The 21,227-nt window shown below is 38.0% G+C and overlaps 1 protein-coding gene across 6 annotated transcripts in view; it reads right to left on the bottom strand.

Moving 5' to 3' along the window:
• Positions 1–240: 240 nt before the first annotated feature.
• arel1 (apoptosis resistant E3 ubiquitin protein ligase 1) overlaps positions 241–21,227 on the bottom strand; it is a 49,641-nt gene continuing 28,654 nt past the window's right edge. For 4 of the 6 annotated variants that reach the window (XM_058748515.1, XM_058748517.1, XM_058748518.1 and 1 more), the window contains 3 exons: positions 11,871–11,960; positions 2,183–2,358; positions 241–916 (listed from right to left, as the gene is read on the bottom strand). In XM_058748515.1, coding sequence (XP_058604498.1) covers positions 814–916; positions 2,183–2,358; positions 11,871–11,960 — 369 coding nt within the window. In that variant the 3' untranslated portion in view covers positions 241–813. Of the gene's footprint in view, positions 917–2,182; positions 2,359–11,870; positions 12,480–13,869; positions 14,599–21,227 lie in introns of those variants that run through there. The other 2 variants (XR_009266645.1, XR_009266646.1) reach the window with 2 other exon arrangements.

The raw sequence follows: 21,227 nt of genomic DNA, 5'->3' as shown, positions 1-21,227 counted from the left end.
GGTAGGATCTTGTGTCTTTGTAATAATACTTTTGAACTAGCTACTTTTTTTAAACGGACATCCTAAGCTAAATCTAATCATAACTAGCTTTCTACATATGTTCAGTAATAATGTAAAAACTAAGTAAAAACTAAGGGGCTCGAGAAAACAGCAAAAAGCACATCTGATAAATCTGCAAGTCAGCTATCTGAAATATGAAACAAACAGCCTGATCCCAAAACAGTTGAAACTGAAACAGTATGAACATCTCTGAGAAAAACAAATTTATAATTTATGAAATTCCCAAAGATGGAAAAAAAGATGATAACATTATTACGTGTCCCAGGTCCCTTTTTCATAAATATCAAATGAATGTTACAGGGAAAATATACACACTGTATAAATAAAGCATACAATAAAATAGCAGTTATATACACAACCTTCCCTGATCAGTTAAGGCCCAAGTGTAGAGGGTATGCAATCATTGTCAACATCCCTTAGTCTACTATGTTCCATAAAAAACAAAACAAAACATTCTCTTTATGTCAAATGCAAAACAAGCATCCTGACACTTATGTAGGCCATTTAATTAAGTCTGCAGTCATATAGAGAGAGAGGCAACTATCTGAAACAAAAAAAAATGCTTTTCTTCTCATTTTCATCTTGTAGAACAGTCTTTAAATACATATGTACATAACTCCTGAATCCTCCCAGAGGCATCTTGTGATCAAAGTCCTTCCTTTACAGTACACTGTAAAGTACACTGTGGTGACATGTTCATGAAAAAAGGAGGTTTGGAGACAACTCGGTTTCTGCCCGAGCTGGACTGATGTTTCAAAGCATACCAAAGCCCTCACTCCCCTCACTGATGGCCAGTTTCAGCAGCTTGTGGAGCTCCTCGTAGGAGTCATATGTTGGGAGGCACAGCTGGTTAAAACTGGTTAAAAGAGAACAATGTGGCAAGAGGGGTTAAACATGCAAGCCAAATATAAAAATATCACTTTTACCTATAGATGTGCAAAAACCTTAAAGGGGACCTATTATGCAAAATGTATTTTTATAAGGTGTTTGAACAGTTGTGTGGCCGCGGTGTGTGAATACAACCAGCCTATAAATGGTAAAAATCCACCCGCTCTTTTTTTTGTAATCCCAATAAATCATAAACAGTCTCTCAGAACAAGAAATTCCAGATTTCTCCCTACGTACACATCATCGTAGGGAAAAAGTCCCGCCAATTTCTGACGCTCTCTACCCTATTAGCATAAACACAGCCCTGATTGAGAAGCAGCAGTCTGCCATTACTGTTTTTTGCGGATGCTGCTTGTCAGCGCCAAAGTGGCATTAGACATGCGGTGTTTTTTAGGATGCACAAACCAACATAGGAGTCTCCATAGACGCCCTCTTCTGTAAAGGGGGCTGGAAGCACCAGCTCATTTGCATTTACAGGGGCATGATAGGTCACCTTTAAGATGAATATTAGTAATAAAACCAAAACATAACTGAAATTTACATTTTTAAGAAAATTATAGTTAAAGTTAGGTCCATATATATTTGGACACTGACACAATTTTCATAATTATGCCACCAGAATAGGATTAAAATGAAACAATCAAGATTTTAACAAATCAAGAAATTAAAGCGCAGACTTAAAGCTTTAATTCAGTGGGCTGAACTAAAATATAACAAAATGCTTAGGAATTAGAAACATTTTTATGCACAGTCCCCCCATTTTCAGGGGCTCAAATGAAATTGGACAAATAAATATAAATCATAAATAAAATGATCATTTTTAATATTTTGTTGAGAATCCTTTGCATGCAATGGCTGCCTTAAGTCTGGAACTCATGGACATCAGCAAAGACTGGGTTTGGAACAGCCCACATCTGTCCATGAAATGACTTTTGTGTCAATTGTCCAATTACGTATGGTCCCTTGAAAACGGGGGGAGGTACATATTAAAGAGCTATAATTCCTTAATCTTTCCTCCAATTTTGATGAGAATACCCTCAAATGAATGCTCACAGTGTGCACTTTAAGCCCATATTCTTTATATAACTGTAACTTGAACATGTTTTGGTCAACAGCTAAAATAACAAAAAATGTGCCTTTGTCCAAATATATATGGACCTAACTGTATATCACATTTAATTTTGGGAAATGGATTTTGGTCCTTCTGTGGAAGTAAGAAGATGTGCGCGCTCACCAGGTGTGTGCAGTGGGCAGCGTGCTGTGTGTGGGAGCTGCTATAATCTGGAAGGAGGGGCAAAGCGTATTGAAGCCACCAGGTGGGAGCTGCGAGGAGCCAGTGGTGAACTGCAACAAACGTGCCAATTCTTCCTGTGTGAAGGATGACACCACTGCCCAGAACCATTTCATTACCTAAACAGAACAATCGGAATGAGCTCACTTTAACACATTCATCCCCTGCTGTGATCTCACAGCATATTATTGTGAAGTCAAACACATTCAAGTCTTCATATACAAAAATCATAGATATGTACAATAATTAACACTGGATATCATGTGAATGTTAATACAGTCACATCAATGCGAATACAGTGTTGAAAAAGTATTTGCCTCTGGCTGATTTTCCATTATTTTCACATTGTCGTCATATCTTATATAATGTAGTAGAACCAAGGCATAAAAGTGACCAGTCACACACACAAAAAAAAAAAATTTTCAACCAGACAACCAACTGCTTATTAGGTAAACTCTCTCATAATGCATGTACAAGCTCACAGCATATTTTAATCTGAATATTTGTGCTTCTAATCTTTTGGAAATTAAGGGTTTAATGGTACACAAACATGGTGGTTCGGTACGTACCTCGGTTTTGACGTCACAGTTCGGTATGGTTTCAGTACAGCAGGAGAGAAAAAACTAATTTTTTTTTTTTTTTAATAAATTTAACAATGGTTTACTGAACAAGTTGGCCTTTCTTTAAATAAATTCAATTATAATAGGGATAAAGATCTACCTCAGCTTCTGCTCTAAACTATAGGGAGCCCTTTTACATTACTATAAGGTTACAATTAACAACAGAGCCCAAACTTTAATTCAATTACTACTTATTTTGAACTTTTGAACTTATTTTGACACCCCGCCATTACGGCCTGTTCAGCAGCAGCCACCGCCCTCAGACAATGAGAATTTTTTTTACGCAAATTAATCGTTTGATAAGGTTTGACCCTAACTTCTTCCCATCATCGCAGCACGGAAAGGTATCTATCATTGTGTAATGAGGGGACAGCGAACCAGTGTTGCCAGGGCAGCGGCACAAGTGGGCTATTTTGAAAATACAGTCGCGGGAAAAATTACAGAGCCGTGGGTTGCGTTTTTTTGGGCTACTTTTATAATGTACCGCAGCCGTGTATATAGACATAAAAATTTAAATAGACCCTTTTACTAATGTGTATTATATTTGGAATGTATCCCTGGCAACTTAAGAACGGAGAGGCGGTTGTAACATCACAAACAACGTGAGTTTCAGCAGAGCATACATGTTAAGGCTTTTACACAGCAGAAATAAACATGACAACAGCAGCCACTATAGATTATATAAGATAATAAACACACGATTACGATAGGAAATTTGTATGTGATTTTCTTGAGTAGAATGTGTACATCTGAAATTCTAATTTGTGCAGCGATATAAAAGGCTATAAATAGCATATTTTAACAACAGTAAACGACCAAATTCCACATGCGATCACAAAAGGAAGTTATTACAAACACTCGATGGTGGTTTGAAGTAGAGGTCGACCGATAGTGGATTTTACCGATACTGATAGCTAGGTTGGACCACACTGGCTGATACCGATTAATCAACCGATAGTTTTCAAAATGGATACTGAAAGAGAGCTAGTGCTTTACTATTTAAAAAAAAAAAAAAGCAGCAACAGTACTGAACCATACTTTGTAAATGACTAAAAATATTAATATTATTTACTATATTGATCATTAAAGTTATTTCATAGTTTGCTAATGTTAAAAGAAGAAACTTTAAAATTAAAAATGTAGCCTATTAGTAGCTAATAGTGAATGTTGAAATGAACACTCTAACAAGGAACAATACTTCTACAGTTTTCATTAATGCTACGAATGGACTCTTATTGTTAAGTGTTACCATTTAATTTCAACAGTCATGCTTAAAGATGGCCATCTTTAAATACCTACACAAGGCCATAGCATTAAAATTACATGCATATAGATATTGTACGTGTATTCACACACTTTATTTGCTTCTATTTTTTAACACTTGATAATTATCTAATCCAAAAAAAAAAAAAAAAAAAGTTAGTCACACACCGGGCAAAAGCGCAGCGCTGCGTCTAGGAGAACTCAGAGGTATCACACAGACACACGCTTTGCGTTCAAATCAAGTAGCGGTCTAAAACAATTTATTTAAATCAGCAAACGGACATAAGTTTGCTTCAAGAATGAACAATGTGGCATAAATGAGTTTGAAGTTCGGTGTTTAAAAAAAAACAGAGCAAGCGGAAAGAGAACGCGCAATCTGTATTACAGCTCTCTATATGAAGCATACAGACTTTATTAGAGCCACAGAAAGACAAACGTTTTGCTGAAAAATGCACAATACATAATTTATAGCCTAGGGTGAAGTCATTATGTACATTCACAACGATTTGGGACAAATATAATGTAATTTAATAGAAAACTATGTGAATGGCGCTCTGTTCCGCGGCAGGCTTTTCTGTCGGCTGTATTTAAATGCGCGTCTGGAGTTTCCCGCTCTGTGTCACAATAAACAACACCTGCTGTCAGTGATTTCCGCCTCTAGAGGCCGCTCTCATACTGTATAATGCCAGCGGACCCTTCTCAGCCACTCCAGCAACGGTTGAAAACCGGAAAACTATCGGCATGGATTTTTAGTTGATTGCCCCAACTATCGGTGCCGATTAATCGGCAAAACCGATGAATCGGTCGACCTCTAGTTTGAAGTGAGTTCTGAGTAAAAGTGTACTATTAATCTCATAAATTGTCTTATGTAGCATGATGCTAATGTTAGCTCTAATGCACTTGCAGAACAGGTCCAATTCTTCTTCATAATGCATTTTGTCACAATACTTCACGTAAGGTCGCAAGAAATGTTTTGTTGTATTTATTTAGAAATACTTTTGATAATAGTTGGGTAAATGTATACTGAGATTGAAGCGATGTGGCTTGGTAAAGGTTTTATTGCCAGTATAAAGGCTTATAATGGCTGAATAAAAACAAAAGAATAATGATAAAAGAATAATAAGGATTGTCTCATACCTGGCGGAAGTGTGAAAGGTTCTGTTTCCTTAAACTAGTTTGTCATGCATTTCTTTTCCAACACATTTACAGGTAAATCCTAGTATTTTAAATTTGCGATTAATCATGATTAATTACAGTCCATGACTGTGATTAACGCGATTAAATTTTTAATCGATTGACAGCACTAATATATATATATATATATATATATATATATATATATATATATATATATATATATATATATATATATATATATATATATATATATATATATATATAAAAATCCAAATTCGATTCTGCAAATGTATTCAAATGCATACCCATTTATTTCAAAATTAAGTTAAGAAATTTAAAAAATAAATTGCAATTATAAACATGTGGATAGATTGAAGAGTCACACAAGAGCAGTGAAAGAGCCAAGGGTTCGCCACCCCTGCAATAGAAATTTTTGACTTGAATTGAATTAAACTGAGTGTGCACTTGGTATTACCTGTGCTGCAGAAAGGCTGGTATTATTGTTTTTAAAATGTCAGGGTCAACTAGGTACCGAAGTACCCTTACTTTTGACAGTATTATTAGTTAGCAAGTTACTAAATTAATGTTAAGTAAGGCAGTTGCTTAGCAGTTTGCTGCAAACATTAAAGTAGTTAATAAGGTAAGCTAGCTGTTGCAAACACAAGACTAAACAGCGTCATTGAAAATACTTCTCTTAAAGGGTTAGATCACCCAAAAATGAAAATTAGCCTGTTTTACTCACCCTCAAAGCATCCTAGGTGTATATGAGTTTCTACTTTCACATGAATCCAATCGGAGTTATATTAAAAATTGTCCTGGCCCCTCCAAGCATTACAATGGTGGTAAGCGGGTGCTTTTTGTCAACAGTCCAGAAGACGTGAAATAAAGCGCACACATCCGTAATAAAATGTGCCTCACACGGCTTGGTAGCGAATCCATGGGTTTTTGTGATATTTCAGACGTAATAAACACTTTTTATCCGTTCCGGTAGATGACGTAGAACGTCGGCGTTGCGTGATTAGTGGCGAACACAGAGAGATTACAGTGGTGTGAAAAAGTTTTTGCCCCCTTCCTGTTTTCTTTTTTCTTCTTTTTTTGCATATTTGTCACACTTGAATGATTCAGATCAAACAAATTTTAATATTACACAAAGATAACCCGAGTAAATACAAAATGCAGTTTTGAAATAATTATATAATTTATTAAGGGAGAAAAGCTGTCCAAACCTGCTTGGCACTATGTGAAAATATTAATATTTAATATGTTTTTAAATTTAAAAAGAAAACAAAATATCACTGTCAAAAATGCTATTTATTTATTATTACGATATGCAGAGAACTTTTCATATCTGAAGACAATATCCCATACAAAATATCCCTCAAAATATGTGCGTCATCATTCATGTCAAATTCTTACAACTGATGAGGAAATTTAATATACACAACAGCTGTTAGCAATCAAATTAAATAATTTTCACTACAAATTTACAACCACAATAAATAATGTTATGAGATTAATGTTTTAAATAAATGTTTTGGAATATACAAATAAGAAATGTTGGTGGAAAAATGCATAACTAACTAAAGCACCAGTAGGTGGCGGTAAGTCACTTATTCATTCAACCGATTCATTCAAAGCACTGAATCATTCAGTAACAAAAATGCGAGTGCTGCTTGGAGAATGTGCAATACTTCTGATCTTTGTTTGGAACTATTTTCGTTGGTGAAACAGAACAAAACAGTCAATATTCTGTCTAAAATGTAAGTAACTACTTAACTACTTGTTTCTTGAGCTAAAATCAATGTAACATTTGCAATCATGAAAATATTTAGTAAAATAGTCCCCTTGTCATGGTATGTTATCATCATCATCATGTTATAAATAAACTAAACATTTTGAATTTTTACCTCAGTATGTTTGTTCTGTGAGTTTCTTTATGTTTGCTGTTATGCTCATGTGATTTGATTTCTCCATGTAAGTCTCTCACAGAGACAGGCAGCATGAGCCTCAACAGCTCAACATTGATACCAGAAATACACTATCCATTATCAATCGCTGTTTACGCTGAAAGTAATAAAAAGTCACAAGTTTTAATCAAGCTATTTGTCCCGTCGGGCAAGTAAAATCCTCGAGCAATTTTTCAGTAAACTTGCATTAACCCATTTAAAGCAGCTAGGAGGCTTGTCAGCGAGCTGGTGGTATTCGACCTGCATTCTGCTACCGCAACTCTCTCTGATGACGCAGTAACTACAGCGGGGGGAAAGAATAATCTTCCATCTGTCCAATGATTGTAAACAGTCACTGGGTCCGTCAGACTGGTGAAATTTTGCGGTAATGAGACCGAAGATATTTAAGCATAGGTGTAAATCCCGGGGGGGACGGGGGGACGGGACGGGGGGACAGGACCCCCCCTATCTGAGGCTTGTTCCCCCTAAAAATATAATTACAAGTGACTCTGTGTATTGAAAATAATATAATGGACATATACTTAAAATAATTGTGTGATTAGTAAAACAAAATAGCACCCAAGTTTTTGCTAGCAGTTCAATTTTACCTATTGTTCATAATTGACCAGCACAAATAGAAGTTATAACATTTGGTAAATCTGATGAAAGACAAATTCATTCTAATAAAATAAAAAGATTTATGTATTTAAAAATACAAATGTATCAAAAATAAAAATAATTTTTGCCTCAAACGAGCCAACTGAACAGCAGTACTCAATGTACATACTGTACACACATACATTATAGTACTTATCCTGAGCATGTATGTCAAACTGTGTGTGTGTGTGTGTGTGAGTGAGTGAGTGAGTGAGTGAGTGAGTGAGTGAGAGAGAGAGAGAGAGAGAGAACACATTTCAGCTTATGTTTCTTTTTTTCTGTTGTAAATGTTTATTGCACATTTTGATGCCTGATGACGGGGTAGAGGACTCCCACATAAAGCACTGTCATGATAACAGCGTTCCATCCAGAGCCAAACTGTTTCTAGTTTTGGTTTTGTTCAAACCCACCATGGAAAACACACTGCATCTGAATTTGAATTTGGGGAAGCCTCAGTGCTTTATATGGGAGCCCTCTACCCCTGTCATCAAGATGTGCAACAAACACAACAGAAAAAAATAAAATCATAAGCTGAAATGTGTTCTCTCTCTCTCTTTCACACACACACACACACACACACACAGAGAGAGCTTGACATACATGTTCAGGACAAGTTCTGTAATCCTACTGTGTGTGTACAGTATGTACATTGAGCACTGCTGTTCAGTTGGCATGTTTGGGGCCAAATTTCTTTGTATTTTTTATCCTTTTTTAAATATGTAAAACAATTAATTTTATTTAGATGAATTTGTCTGTCTTTTATCAGATTCACCAACTGTTATAACATCTCTAGTACTTTCCTTTCAGGAAGCCAAAGCTAAGTTAAAGCTTCTGGTTGCAAAGCAGTTGGAGAGTTTTTTTTTTTTTAGTTTTTTTTGACTGCATCAATAATACTTTAGCGCGAATTTGGCTATACCCAACATCAGCTCTCCTCTCACTATCTTTTCACAGGCAAGTGATTTCGTAGAGGAATCTTAAAATCGAAAAAATAAATGAAGGGGTTACCTACAGCATTCAACGGATCTTTCTCTTCCAACTTACACTCCATGTGCGCGCGCATCCATGTTGCTTAGTAACGAACCCGCTTGCGGCAGAATCGCGTAATTTAAACTGAAACAACAACATCCTAATTTCTGATTGGCTGGTAGGTGGCATTTAACTCTATAACTGAACTCGGCAGAAAACTTACCTTAGTATTCCCTCATCTATTAATGGTATATTAATTGTATAGTAATTGTAGCGGGACAAGTTGTCCCTTCTCAGCGTGAGAAATACAAGGTGTGGCGTGAGAGCGTGTGAACTGGTTGAAATGCGTGAGTCTCACTCCAATTGCGTGAGACTTGAGAACCCTGCACACACGAGTCTGGTGAGTTAGTTATGTGTAAGTAGGCTGTCAAGGCTGTTTTATTCTCTTTAAACATCGGGTGAAATGATTCTCTCTCTTTAATACAGATGATGCTGGATCATTAATAAATTAGTCATGACAAAAAAATTATGACATCCGATGTATTTTCTATGACCGATTATAAGGTTAACAAGCTTAATACCGTAGCTTGTCACCCACTACAACTAACACGGCGATAAGCCTGTGTGTGAACTGATATTAGGCTAATATTGTAGACCTACGTGTTGGGTTTCGTTCAATATGATGTTAAGTGGCAGATCAGTGGGTTTAATGCGGTTGAATTAATGCGAAAGAGACGTACTAGGTTTCAGATGAAAATAATAATTATAAGCCGCTTTTCCACTATCGGGCCGAATGGTTCTAAGAACGGTCAGGTACGGTTCCAGTTGTTTTTCCACATGAGCCTGGTACGGCGCGGCACGATTACAAACCGTTCTCGGCCCGGAATTCTCGGCACGGTTAGACAACCGTGCTGAACCGTGCTGTACAGCTGCTTTTCCACTATCGGGCCGAACGGTTCTCTTTGCTTAACTGTTCCGTTCCGTGCCGATCCGGGCCAGTCAGCACGGATACGGTTTCGTTTTCCACTGCGGGGCTGATAACGGATCTCTGTGGAATGCGTCAGTCGTTGCCGTGGTAACACAAGTGTTTACATATGATATGAGGTGTAAATAACCACCGCGTTATGGAGGATGATCAGAAATTTCTTCAGATTTTATTACTAATTTGTGTTTACATTGCTCAAAATAGCGCGCTTAGCAAGCTACGGAAAAACTAGCAGCCAGGCAACAGACAAGTGACAGATCCTGAGTGGTGACGTCATGCACACGCACTCTACCAGCACGGTTCCGGGCCGAGAACGGTTTGTAATCATGCCGCGCCATACCAGGCTCACGTGGAAAAACAGCTGGAACCGTACCTGACCAAAACCGTTCGGCCCGATATGACCGCGTGGTGAACCATGAACTCATATTTAAACACAGTCTCCATGCTATGTGCATGCTGTGTACACAGATCTATCCTTACAAGTACAATTTTGGCTGTATTATTTGTGTCCCCTTCAAAAATTGCTCTTGAGAAATTTTACATTTATTGTCCCCCCCTACTGTCAGATGAAATTTACGCCCCTGTATTTAAGACCCACTGAATCTGAATTTAAGACATTAAGACTTTTTAAGGCCTTTTTTTAAGCAAAACTTTATTTAATACATTTTAAGACTTTTTAAGGACCCGCGGCCACCCTGTACCATGGATGCCGTTTTTGCCTAGTCTCTTTCTTATTGTTGAATCATGAACACTGACCTTTATTGAGGCAAGTGGGGCCTGCAGTTCTTTAGATTTGTTGTTTTGGGAACTTTTATGACCTCCTAGATGATTCGTCATTGCGCTCTGAGTAATTTTGGTAGGCCGGCCACTCCTGGGAAGGTTCACCACTGTTCCAAGTTTTCTCCATTTGTGGATAATGGCTCCGACCGTGGTTTGCTGGAGTCCCAAAGGCTTAGAAATGGCTTTATAACCCTTTCCAGACTGATACATGTCAATTATTTTGTTTCTCATCTGTTCTTGAATTTCTTTAGATCGCGGCATGATGTGTTGCTCTTTAAGCATGCTTCACTTTGTCAGACAGGTTCTATTTAAGTGATTTCTTGATTCAACAGGTCTGGCAGTAATCAGGCCTGAGTAAGTCTAGTGAAATGTAACGCCGCTTTCTAAAATAATGTGGTTAATCACAGTTCTTTCATGATTTAACAGGAGGGGGCAATTAATTTTTCACGTGGGGCCAAGCAGGTTTGGACAGCTTTATTCCCTTAATAAATGAAAGCATCATTTAAAAACTGCATTTTGTATTTACTTGCATTATCTTTGTGTAATATTAACATTTGTTTGATTATCTGAATCTTTTAAGTGTGACAAATATGCAAAAAATTAAGGGGGCAAAAACCTTTTCACGGCACTGTACATTTGAAATATGGATATTTTTCTTACAAAAACACATGCATTCAGTACAGGAGGCCTTTATTCACCACTCGGAGCTGTGTGAGGCATGTTTTATTATGGATGCGCGCACTTTATTTCATGTCTTCTGGACTGTTGACAAAAGCACCCACTTACCCCCATTGTAACGCTTGGAAGGGACCAGGACAATTTTTAATATAACTCCGATTAGATTCGTCTGAAAGAAGAAAGTCATATACACCTAGGATGCCTCGAGGGAGAGTACATCACAGGCTAATTTTTATTTTTGGGTGAACTAACCCTTTAAAGCTGACCAATGGACAGAACATTGGGAAACACAACAATATTCACACTGTCAAAACGTAAGCATTCCTGAACCCAAAGTTTTCCATTATAAAAATTAATTGTTTTGGACCAGTGGTAAACCGATCATTTTAATGTGTTTTCCAGGACTGGAAAATTTGTCATCTATTTTCTAAGTTTTTCAAAACACATGGGAACCCTACATTGAATGCTTTCTGTCACCTTGTGCTTGTACAATAACATTTATGAAGATGTGTTTGGTAATGCCATGCTTTCTGTACAAACCTATGTTAAGTGCATACCTTGAAAAAAGGATGAAATACATTTAATATTAAGTCACTTACCTTTTCTCTGAAGTGCCATGACCCTCCAACAATTACAGCATGAGCTTTAAAGTCCTGCACGTTAATATCTCCTGTACCACACATCAACAACTGGGAACAAGACAAAACAGTCATAACTTTAAAGTCCATGTAAAAGGCAATTCAGAGATTTGTTTCTAAACCTATTATAAATGTTAGAAATATATTGCTGAAAATGTGTTACAAAGACTGTGAACTATGTAGTACTGAATTGTGGAGTTAAAAAGTTTTTCATCATTTTTTTGTTCAGGATTTTTTGGGTGGCCTGAATGATGGCCTTTTTCTTGATGACACACTGGATCCACCGAGCATGGCTCCATGGCTCCTAGTTTACGGCAGGGCCCTTCTCTGACAACAATAGTGGACAAAGGTTTGTTACATTTTGATTGGATCTTGGTGGATTAAAATAAGCAAACTGTCCAACGCCATCAGATAAAGATGCCAGGACAACCTCTTAGACGGCAAGACGACAACCTTTGGTACAAAGCCCGGGAAGAACAGGACTTCCTATTGGTCAAAATGCAGTTTCTGCGCTTCACCCACCAACAGACTGATTCCTAAGGTTTTAGTCTGTGACCGCCATAAGAATTCCTTATGTGAAACAAAGAGAGATCACAGAGTTCCAATCAAATCCATTCATAACTGTGTTCTCAAACCTTAAATTGACGCAAACTACAACACACACATCTTATACTTGTTCAGAGAAATAAGTATTCTCAGTGACAGCAATGTGTACTGCAACATCTTACAGAAACTCAGCTGTTAATGGACAAATGAATGCATGCATGACAGTTCAATCTTTTTCCATTACGTCTGGACTTAATGTTTCTGGTTTGGTAAGTGAAAGATGCACTGGTAAAATTTTAGTGACAGTTTTCTAAATGTGTGTTTCGACTATGCAAATAAGTTCTACAGGAGGAAAGAATGGTGGGCCACACCGTGTCCCCCCACTCTGATGGAAACAGCCAATCACAGCACTGAAATGTAGAAGTGCCAAATTGCAAATCTCCTCATCAGAAAGGGATAAAGACACCTTCCCAAAAGACACTCCTTGTTCTGAGTCTGAGTCCCAAAAGGGAAGGGACACTAACAGATCAACAAGTTCTGAGTCTTTCGTCCAGAGAGACTGTAACAGATATCCATTCTGAGTGTCCCATACAGAGATACAATAGCAGATATACTGTTCTGAGTCTCTGTCCTGCAAGGGTGAGACATTAGCAGTAGAACCCTGCATTTTAGCCTGGGCCCAATGGGCCCCGACTTTTTCACGCCTCTAGGGCCGGGCTTTAGGCCAATTTTCATGTCATAGTTCAGACGCGGGCCGGGACTCTGGCATGTTTTAGGATTCTCCTTATTTTTATATTTTAGACATCCATCAATTAGTGGTGGAAACACGAGACCGTGCTGCAGTGACTGTCAAGAGCGGCTCGACGGTGTTTAGTGTCCCGCAAGCAGCAGCCGCCGCTAGCGTGCCGTCAGCGCAAATGAAGAGTTCTGCATTCATATGCATGCAATAGGCTAAAGCTTGCCGCAAAGCCCCAGCAAAAGTAATTACCATGAATGTGTCCGGGGGAAATAGTAAGGAGATATTTGAATTATTTACTAAGAAACTAGTGTTTTCTGAGTCCGTTTCGCAAGTATAAAGTTGCCGAGTTGAAGGAGACTCGCCGTCTCCTCATTGGACGTGCCTTTAGAGAGAAATGTATCTTTATGGATTATGATTATAATGAAAGAGTTTTTGTTTTTGATTTGTTTTATTTCGTTAAGTAGTAACTTAAAGCTTTCTATAGACATTTATGTCTGTGAGGCATGTATTTGCTGAGTTTCGGTTCATTTTTGTGAAGCGCTCCTGTTCAAGACGAGATGGCAGAAAGCATGTTTGTTTTCTTTATTTTATAAAAGCACAACGTTTTGTTGATATTGTGAGTGCACACAAATAAAAGTAGACCCTTTAGAGTTCCAAATGATGTATTGCTCTTACCTTTATGAGCAAAAATGACGGCGTATCCACTGAAAAAAATGCAAGTGAATGCGCTGGCGTCTCCATGTCCTGCAAAGCGCGCTTTAGCTTCTACTCTCCACACAAACTATTGGATACAGCACACATTTATCTAGGTTTGTTGTTTAAACATTGTTATGTGCTTGAACTGTTTTATATCTATAGATTTTATTTTAGGCAAGTCGTGATGATTTGAGAAGGCGAAATTGATCAAACATAGACTATGATCAGCTTACTGTATGCCACTGGCATACATATCTTAAATATAAAACTTATATTTAACGAACACAACAATGGTCCAAATGTTTTTCTAAATGAACTTAAAAAAATGAAACGAAATATAATCACTTTGCCATTACATACAAAACTGAACTATTGTAATAGCTGAAACAGTAGTATAAGCTGTTTTGGGAGAAGGGGGAAAAAAGACGGGCTCGGGTCAGACTCTGGCGGGTAATTCTGATAGGCTGTCGGACACAGGCCGGGCTAGGGACAGAGTGTCTTGGGCCAGGGCCGAGCTAGGGCCTAAATTTGAGGCCCGTGCAGGGCTCTAACTAGCAGATACACTCGTTCTGAGTCTCCCATCCCGAGAGAGAAACATCAACGTTCTGAGCCTCTGGCCCATGCGGGAAGAGGCAATAACAGATACCAAGTCCTGAGTCTCCAGCTTGTGAGGCAGCAACAGATACGACCACGTTCTGAGCCTCCAGCCTGTAAGGAGAGAGATATTCTACATTTAGAGTCTTTGTCCAGTGAGACAACAACAGATGCAGCTCACCTTGAGTCTCCATCCTAGAGAGACAAAGTGGATTGACCAAGTTCTGAGTCTCTAGCCCAGAGAGGCAGAAGACAAACAGACATTTGTAACAAGGTTAAGCTCGGGCGAGCAAACCTTCACTTCAAGGTACTTTTGCTTGCTTGTTCCAGATTTTAGGACCCTTTGATGCTCCAGGAGATCTGCATCCTACAGCGCTTCATGTTCAAGGCTGCTGAATCGCATTTTTGTTCCTTTCCCACTGCACTGTGCCACCACAAACAGTGGATGAAGTCGCCACCACCGGACTGCTCACTCAACCACAGAAAACGTAACGATCACTTATCCAAACCTCTTCCATAGACCTTGGCATTGTTGTATGTCATCAGTATATGACTGCCTAATTTACATAACATATTGTATAGCTGATTGCAGTTGATAAACAATTTATCACGCATTTGTTTGATGCATAATAAGTAGGGATGCACGATACTGGTATCGGGCCCGATACTGAGCTCATGTACTCGTTAAAATGCTCTGCTACCAAATGCCAATACCACACAGCATGTGATAAGTGCCATATTCAGACAAGGAAACACAGACAACAGAACAACAGACAGTAGAATGGAGTTATTAGAGATTAAGGATGTCTACAAAGTATAAACATTCATTATTAACGCCTGTACAGCTGATTTGCGCGAGCTGATAAACAAAGCACGCTGAGTGGATTGAGCACGCGGCAGTGCAGATGCGCGAGCTTGTCGAGTGAATATCCCTTTCTCACAGACATCACTGGAAAGTTTGTAGTTCAGTTGGATATGTCAAAAACAAGTAAGTAAAACAATGCACAAGTTACTTAATGGTAGGTAGGGAGGGAGAGAGAGAGAGAGAGAAAGAGAGAGAAAGAAAGAGAGCGCACTTCTGTTGCGTGATCTTTATTGATGTTCGCTCATATAGCACGCATCATTTGAATTAAAACTAAATGGTAAATATAAGACAACTTATGGGGGAATTCACTATAAACAATTTATTTTCAACCTTAAGCACACACGACTTTCTGGCGAAAGTGAATCTAGCAGTGTGAAATGCGCTAGGCTGTACAGTACTTGTCCCTCTCATTCTGCACCAGTACAAATATGTGCACGCGTTTTACTTGCTTCATGAGTGTTTCTGCATTATACAAGTGGCTTTGAAAGATAAATCGCAGCACGTTTCATGAAAAAAAAATGCGACTTCTATTTCTGAAAATATCACAGTTAGATTTATTCCCAGCATTATTATTACAACAAACTGCGTGATTACAGTACTAAGCCGCTGCAATGGAGCAGCTCTTAAATGAAAGATGATGTACCATAGAATGAATGAATGAATGAATGAATGAAATGATGCTATATAAATGCCTCATTCATTCATAGAGCAAAAAAATTAACAGTGAAAGTAACAAAAACTTGTAAAATACATTTTAATGGGCATAATTAAGTGCAAGTAAATAATGAAGGATATACAGTCAAACCAAAAATTATTCAGAGACCAGATATAATTTTTGATATTTTTTACTAGTGGGTGCAGGACACTATAGTTCATTTATGTAAATGAGGATAGCAAAATAAAGTAAACCGTGACATGTTATACTCAAAATTTCTTCATACAGTGGACTACCAGTAAAACTGATACAAATGTGGGACCAAAAATTATTCAGACCGAGTCTGGGAAAAAAAACTGAAGTTCAGGTTTGCATGAACCTGGTTGACAGCATGGCATGGAGACTACAGGCTGTCATTAAGGCTAAGGGTGGCCCGGAAAGGTATTGATAGTTTTGTAAATATTCTGACTAGGGTTGTTCCGATTCCGATACTAGTATCGGAAATTCCACCGATACCACAAAAAATTCTGGCATCGGTATCGGCGAGTACTTGAACCCATGTACCGATCCGATACCATTTTTAAACAAGACCTATAGTTATGCGCGCTAGCTTTGCTTAACGCTACAAATCGGAAATCAATTCTTCTTCGCTGCTCAGAATGCAAAGACAGGAAGTTGTACTATTTAGAGCAGAGAAGAAGAAATACAAACGTGCTAGCACATTGCCAGTAAGTTAAATCACTCACATACGCGACTAAATCTTCACCCTGGGCGACTAAATGATGTCTAATATTAGCCACTGGCTAATAAATGATCAGATTTTACTGGTAGGCTATGTATAAGTTTAGCACAGATATATTGTCACTCGCTGAACACTCTGAGCGCTTCAGAGTTTCTCTCTCCGTCAAGCGATATATTTTTCAGTTCATCTGAATGGATGCGCAGCGCACCTGTATTTGACGTACCGTAAGCTCTAGTGTGAAGCGCACGACTCGCCGTCGCTTTGCTTTTTCCTCACACGCAGAGAGAGAGGGAGCAAGGAGTCTTACATGTAGCCTGTCAATTCTGCATGGTATGTAAACGTTATTCTTTGTTGTATTTTTCTGTCAAAATAACGGAGTTCCTTTGGAATTCTTCAGCTTAACTGCCGGGTTCTCCGGTAGTAGGCGGAGCTAATGCGCAAACGACAATCTCATTGGCTGGCGTTCACCTATTATCGTCCCTGTTTTGATTTCAGCAAATCCGTTCGAGCCAATGCAGACAACGTGATTAATATTCATGAATCCAGCAGCTCGTTAATCCTTAGTGCGTTTTATATTGTTCTTAGTAGAATTCATAGTATGATTATTATTTTATCAGTATTATTGACAGTTTTTCCCCATTTTTACAGAAACACTGAATGACCAAAAAAGCCCTAACCCTAACCCACCGGTCTTAAATTCAGTTAAAATTACTTGCCAGACTATCTATCTATCTATCTATATATGGTGAAGCACACCCTAAAATAATTGTATCAATTCATACAGGGCTAGTAGTACATACAACTGTATAACCAGATACACACCCGGGTATCGGATCAGTACTTTATCAGTACAGTACCCTGAGCCTAGGTATCGGTATCGGGAAGGGAAAAAGGGTATCGGAACATCTCTAATTCTGACATTATGATATCTGACATTATCAAGCTGAATTTGATCTGACAGTTTAACTCTGAGTTCTTATCATATTTTATTACCATTTTCTAAACTATAGCGAATATACTGATAATGTGAGAAATGTTGGAGGTGTCTGAATACATTTTGGTTTGACTATCTATTTGATAAATGAAGTTAACAAACTAACATTATACATACTCTTTTGGTTTCTGTACCCAATATTTTAATTTACAAATACAAATGAAAATATCAGTATCTGTACTCGGTATCAGCAAGTACCAAAAATTAAAGTATCTGTATCGGGCGAGTACTGGGAAAAAGTGGTATCGGTGCATCACCAATAATAAGGTTCTTCACCTTGTTTGTTTCAGAGTAGCAACAGTTTATCTTTACAGATAACGTAGCTCTGACATAGCAACACCCAACATAATCACTTGCATTTTATACATCTTATGCACTTTATTCCTTTTTCATTCATGGTATTCATTTAGTAGTTGTTGATTACTCTTGTCTATCTTTTGTTAATAAATGTATTGTATTACACTTGTGTCTTCCTTGTGTTACAGTAAGAGGTTCTACAAGTTAGAGATCCCACCGATCTTTCTTATGTGATGTACAGGTGCATCTCAAATTAGAATGTCGTGAAAAAGTTCATTTTTTCTGTGAAAAGTGAAACTTTCATATATTTTAGATTCATTGCATGTAAAGTAAAACATTTCAAAAGTTTTTGTTTTAATTTTGATGATTAGAGCTTACAGCTCATGAAAGTCAAAAATCAGTATCTCAAAATATTAGAATACTTACATTTGAGTTTCAATTAATGACCATCCCTACAGTATAAATTCTGGGTATCTCTTGTTCTTTGAAACCACAATAATGGAGAACACTGCTGACTTGGCAATGATCCAGAAGACGATCATTGACGCCCTCCACAAAGAGGGTAAGTCACAGAAGGTCATTACTGAAAGGTGTGGCTGTTTACAGAGTGCTGTATCAAAGCATATTAAATGCAAAGTTGACTGGAAGGAAGAATTTGGGTAGGAAAAGGTGCACAAGCAACAGGGATGACTGCAAGCCTGAGAATACTGTCAAGCAAAGCTGATTCAAACACTTGTGAAAGCTTCACAAGGAGTGAACTGAAGCTGGAGTCGGTGCACCAGGAGTCACCACGCTCCAACATCTTCAGGAAAAGGGCTACCAAGCCACTTCTGAACCAGAAACAACATCAAAAGCGTCTTACCTGGGCTGTGGAGAAAAAGAACTGACTGTTGCTCAGTGGTCCAAAGTCCTCTTTTCAGATGAAAGTAAATTTTGCATTTCATTTGGAAATCAAGGTCCCAGAGTCTGGAGGAAGAGTGGAGAGGCACAGAATCCATGTTGATTGAAGTCCAGTGTGAAGTTTCCACAGTCAGTGATGATTTGGGCTGCCATGTCATCTGCTGGTGTTGGTCCACAGTCAACGCAGCCATCTACCAGGAGATTTTAGAGCACTTCATGCTTCCTTCTGCTCACAAGCTTTATGGAGATGCTGATTTCATTTTCCAGCAGGGCTTGGCACCTGCCCACACTGCCAAAGATACCAAAAGCTGGTTCAATGACCATGGTGTTACTGTGCTTGATTGGTCAGCAAACTCACCTGACCTGAACCCGATAGAGAATCTATGGGGTATTGTCAAGAGGAAGATGAGAGACACCAGACCCAACAATGCAGATGAGCTGAAGGCCACTGTCAAAGAAACCTGGGCTTCCATACCATCTCAGCAGTGCCACAAACTGATCACCTCCATGCCACGCCGAAGTGAGGCAGTAATTAAAGCAAAAGGAGCCCCTACCAAGTATTGAGTACATATACAGTAAATTAACATACTTTCCAGAAGGCCAACAATTCACTAAAAATGTTTTATTGGTCTTATGAAGTATTCTAATTTGTTGAGATAGTGAATTGGTGGGTTTTTGGTAAATGTGAGCCTAAATCATCACAATTAAAACAACCAAAGACTTAAACTACTTCAGTCTGTGTGCATTGAATTTAATATATGAGTTTCCCAATTTGAGTTGAATTACTGAAATAAATGAACTTTTACACGACATTCTAATTTATTGAGATGCACCTGTATTCATAACCACACCTTAAGTGACACGTGATCCAAATATCATAACGTCATTGGTGACATAAGTACCTATCACTACAGTATTTCACCTCCCTATGTTGGTGAAAGCAAATTCACTACACTCTGCAGAGAACATATTACACCGGCTAGTTTTACTTGAGAGCAGAGAATACTGCTTATTTTTTTCAAGATTTTTTTATAACTGATTTACTTGGCTTTTTTTAACATTCAAATTTGGCTAGGTGCTTAATAACACATTTTTCTGTGTTGTAACAAACTCAGAACACATTTATTTAATATTGCTTTACACATACTTTAACATTTTAAACATTGACTTTACATGAGGAGTCTGTAAAAAAACACCCATTAAGGCTACATTCACACGCTACATTATTTGTTCTTCAGACATTACTCATCTTTATACAACGTTATCCCCATTTAGTTTTTGACCACTGAAAATGTGTACAATTTAACAATTTACTGCTGGAGCAATATATTAACAAAAATTTGAGTCGGAGACCTCTGGTTGAGTTGACACGGAATGGCCCAACTATACTGCAAAAAAATTAAGGTAACACTTAAAGTATAACACCAAGTCAGTTAAACTTTAGGGACATCAATCTGTCCTGTTAAGAAGCATAAGTGCTTGTGAATAAGTTTTACCTTCTTTGGTGCAAATGAAAGTAACAACAGGTACACTGGAGAGGAAACAGCAAGACAACCCCCCAGAAAAGAATGGTTTTGCAGGAGGTGGTCACAAACAGTTGCTCTCTACGTATCCTTGCTGACAGATTTTTCTCTAGTTTTGCATTTTGTTAGGGTCCTTCTCACTTCTACTACAATGTGGCAGTTCCTGCAACCCAATCAGGTTGCACAGGTAGTCCAGCTCCTCCAGGATGGCAATTCAGTACGTGCCACCACAAGGTATGGTGTGTCTCCCAGCACAATTTCAATAGCACAGAGGAGATACCGGGAGATGGGCTGTTACACGAGGAGAGTTGAAAAGGACTATAGAAGGGCAACAATGTGTGGATACCAGGCTGACATGCATCACAACACAACCTTGTTCCTGCATTGACTTTCAGCATGTTTCCTACATCTGATAGGTTTACATTTTATGAGGTGTGAGAAAAAGGAAACAAGGCAGAAAAGCTAGAGGTCAACCGATAGTGGATTTTACCGATACCGATAGTTAGGTTAATCTGGCCCATGCCGATTAATCAACAGTTTTTAAACTGAACGAAAACTAAAATAGTGCTTTACTATTTAAAAATAAATAAATAAAAACAGTACTGACCCATACTTTGTAAATGAATAAAAATATTAATATTAATTATTATATTGATCATTAAAGTTAGTTCATAGTTTATTGACTATTGTTAGCAGAAGAAACTTTAAAATTTAAAAATGTATTAGTAATAGTAAATGTTGAAATTAATACACTCTAACAGGGAACA

Source organism: Onychostoma macrolepis, chromosome 17 (genome assembly GCF_012432095.1).
Source record: "Onychostoma macrolepis isolate SWU-2019 chromosome 17, ASM1243209v1, whole genome shotgun sequence".
Taxonomy (NCBI): domain Eukaryota; kingdom Metazoa; phylum Chordata; class Actinopteri; order Cypriniformes; family Cyprinidae; genus Onychostoma; species Onychostoma macrolepis.
The sequence above is the reverse complement of the archived record's forward strand: the minus strand, read 5'-3'. Positions and strand labels throughout refer to the sequence as shown.